This window comes from Micromys minutus (assembly GCF_963924665.1).
Source record: "Micromys minutus genome assembly, chromosome: 18".
Lineage (NCBI taxonomy): Eukaryota > Metazoa > Chordata > Mammalia > Rodentia > Muridae > Micromys > Micromys minutus.
In genome coordinates, this window is record NC_137953.1 from 29,378,651 (window position 1) to 29,380,699 (window position 2,049).

The 2,049-nt window shown below is 41.3% G+C and overlaps 1 protein-coding gene across 2 annotated transcripts in view; it reads left to right on the plus strand.

Moving 5' to 3' along the window:
• The window catches only part of SKAP2 (src kinase associated phosphoprotein 2), a 152,039-nt gene extending 150,432 nt beyond the window's left edge, over positions 1 to 1,607 (plus strand). For both annotated transcript variants that reach the window (XM_080932622.1, XM_080932621.1), the window contains 2 exons: positions 685 to 785; positions 1,140 to 1,607. In XM_080932622.1, coding sequence (XP_080788748.1) covers positions 685 to 777 — 93 coding nt within the window. In that variant the 3' untranslated portion in view covers positions 778 to 785; positions 1,140 to 1,607. The remainder of the gene's footprint in view (positions 1 to 684; positions 786 to 1,139) is intronic.
• Positions 1,608 to 2,049: the final 442 nt, after the last annotated feature.

Below are 2,049 nucleotides of genomic sequence, written 5' to 3' on the forward strand. Positions count from 1 at the left end.
ATCCGTCATTCTGTTCACAGATTCATATTCTACCTTTCAAACTAGAGGGACTTTTGTTTCCTATTGATCTTCCACTCTGCGAGCAAACCTACCAGCCCCTTTACTTCACCCTTCCTCCCGAGTATAGGCATCCAGGACCAGAGAAGAGACAGGAAAGGCTTTGGGCTATTCTTTTCAAGGAATCCATTTACAAACTACTGGGTTTAATTAGGACTTCCTAGTTTGTGTGGTGCCCGCCCATCCCCACAGGTGACTTTCATCCTTGCTAGATAGATAGACTAGAAGCTTCCTGAAGTCACATGCAGCCCTCTAGCTTCACGGCTTTACCGTCTGGAGAGCTCGGGAGCCCGGGAAAGTAGCTCGTGCTGCGCTCATTTCCCATGTTCCTCAGCGTGCAACTGCTTCTGCAGTCTACCCAGTAAGGAGAACCGTTTGTGTTGTACAGTAATTGAAATGCTTGTCAGCAGCAACAGGTTTGGTTTTGTTTCTTTTTTGTTTGTTTGGAGGTATTTTTGCTGTTTGTTTCTTTTGTTTTGGTTGGGTTTGTCCAAAAACACAAAAGATGGAATGTTTCCATTTGCAGCTCCAGCACTTGTAGCTTTATAAAAAGAAACATTTCTAAAAAGTGCATACAAACCACACTGCTTTCCCCAATGGTTAATACTGTGTTTTGTTTTCAATTAGGAATACAGTAGATATGGCTGGTGGGTAGGAGAAATGAAGGGAGCCATTGGCTTGGTGCCTAAAGCCTACCTAATGGAGATGTATGATATTTGAGAGTCTGGGTAAGTACGTTTTAATCCAATATTCTGTAATTGTGCTTATGTTCTCTTGGTCCATTCCTCGAGTCTTTGCCTTTTTAAGTCTTTGTAGTTTTCTGAAAACATAAGTATGGAGCCCCAAATCTGGTTTTGTTTTTGTTTTATTTTGTTTTGCTTCAGCTTTAATTTTTAAAAATAACCCCAGAGAATTTACTTTGGAAGTGAACAGTTTATTTAGAGAAAGTTCCTTTGATAATAACCAGCTATGTTCTCGGACCTTCTCCTATCTAGTAAAACGCCACTTTCTTGGCCTTCCTGAGGAAATTCGTTGAAAATGTTCACTGTTGTTTGGCTTAAAAAAGTTTTTTTTCTAAACAGGAGAAATAAATCAACATTTCTACTGAAGGAAAAAAAAAAAAAAAAACTTGAATGCGACTTTGCCCTCTTGCCTGTAGAGAAGTCTGTGTCCCTCTGCAGGCGTGCTCTTTGGGATACACACTGCCTGAATGCCCGCTCAGAGCCACCTTCCTGTGGGTGCTCACCCCGCCTCAGCTGTCGTTCTACAGAAAGCACTCTGACGTCAGACTAAACATGCAATAATGGGTAACATTAGATACAGGCAGGAGAGATAAGACCCGCTGCTGTTTTGCAAATAATAATTAGTTTGAATTTACCCATTTGGTTTGTGTGGGGAAATTCACGGTGATTGTATGTGAATCTTAATCATTGAAGCTGCCAGTGAGGTTGCTGTTTCTCTTAGTCACTGGGGTCTTTTTAGAGTGCCGCATATAATTTCCTAGACTTTGTACACTTTGAGTCAATAATAAAGACTTCTTTAAAGCTGCATAGATGACTTAGCTTGATATTTTATTCCTCATAGAGTAATAAAATGTTTCCATTAAACATTACGGACTCCCGGGTTTACCTGCTCTTAGGTAAGAAAGAAAAAGCAAGCGCTCGCTTGCTCGTGTTAGAGAGAGAGGGAAAGTGGCAGCGGCCATCCGCTGGTGCACAGAACAAACCAGAGCTGGGTTTCTGAAAGCACTTCAGTATCCTAATTTGATGGTGGGCTTGTCAGTGTTTTCTAATATAATTTTATTTAAATCTAATGAAATCAAAGATTCATAAGAAAGATCATTTTACCCTACTACACCGTTATAAACAACTTGAGCATATTTTCAGAGCTCAAGGGCACCAGGTCCTCTCTCTGCTCTCTGACTCTTGGTGTCTGCACTGTGACAGCAGTCCCGGCTGAAACTCACTGCACTTCCCTGGACCAAACAGAAGC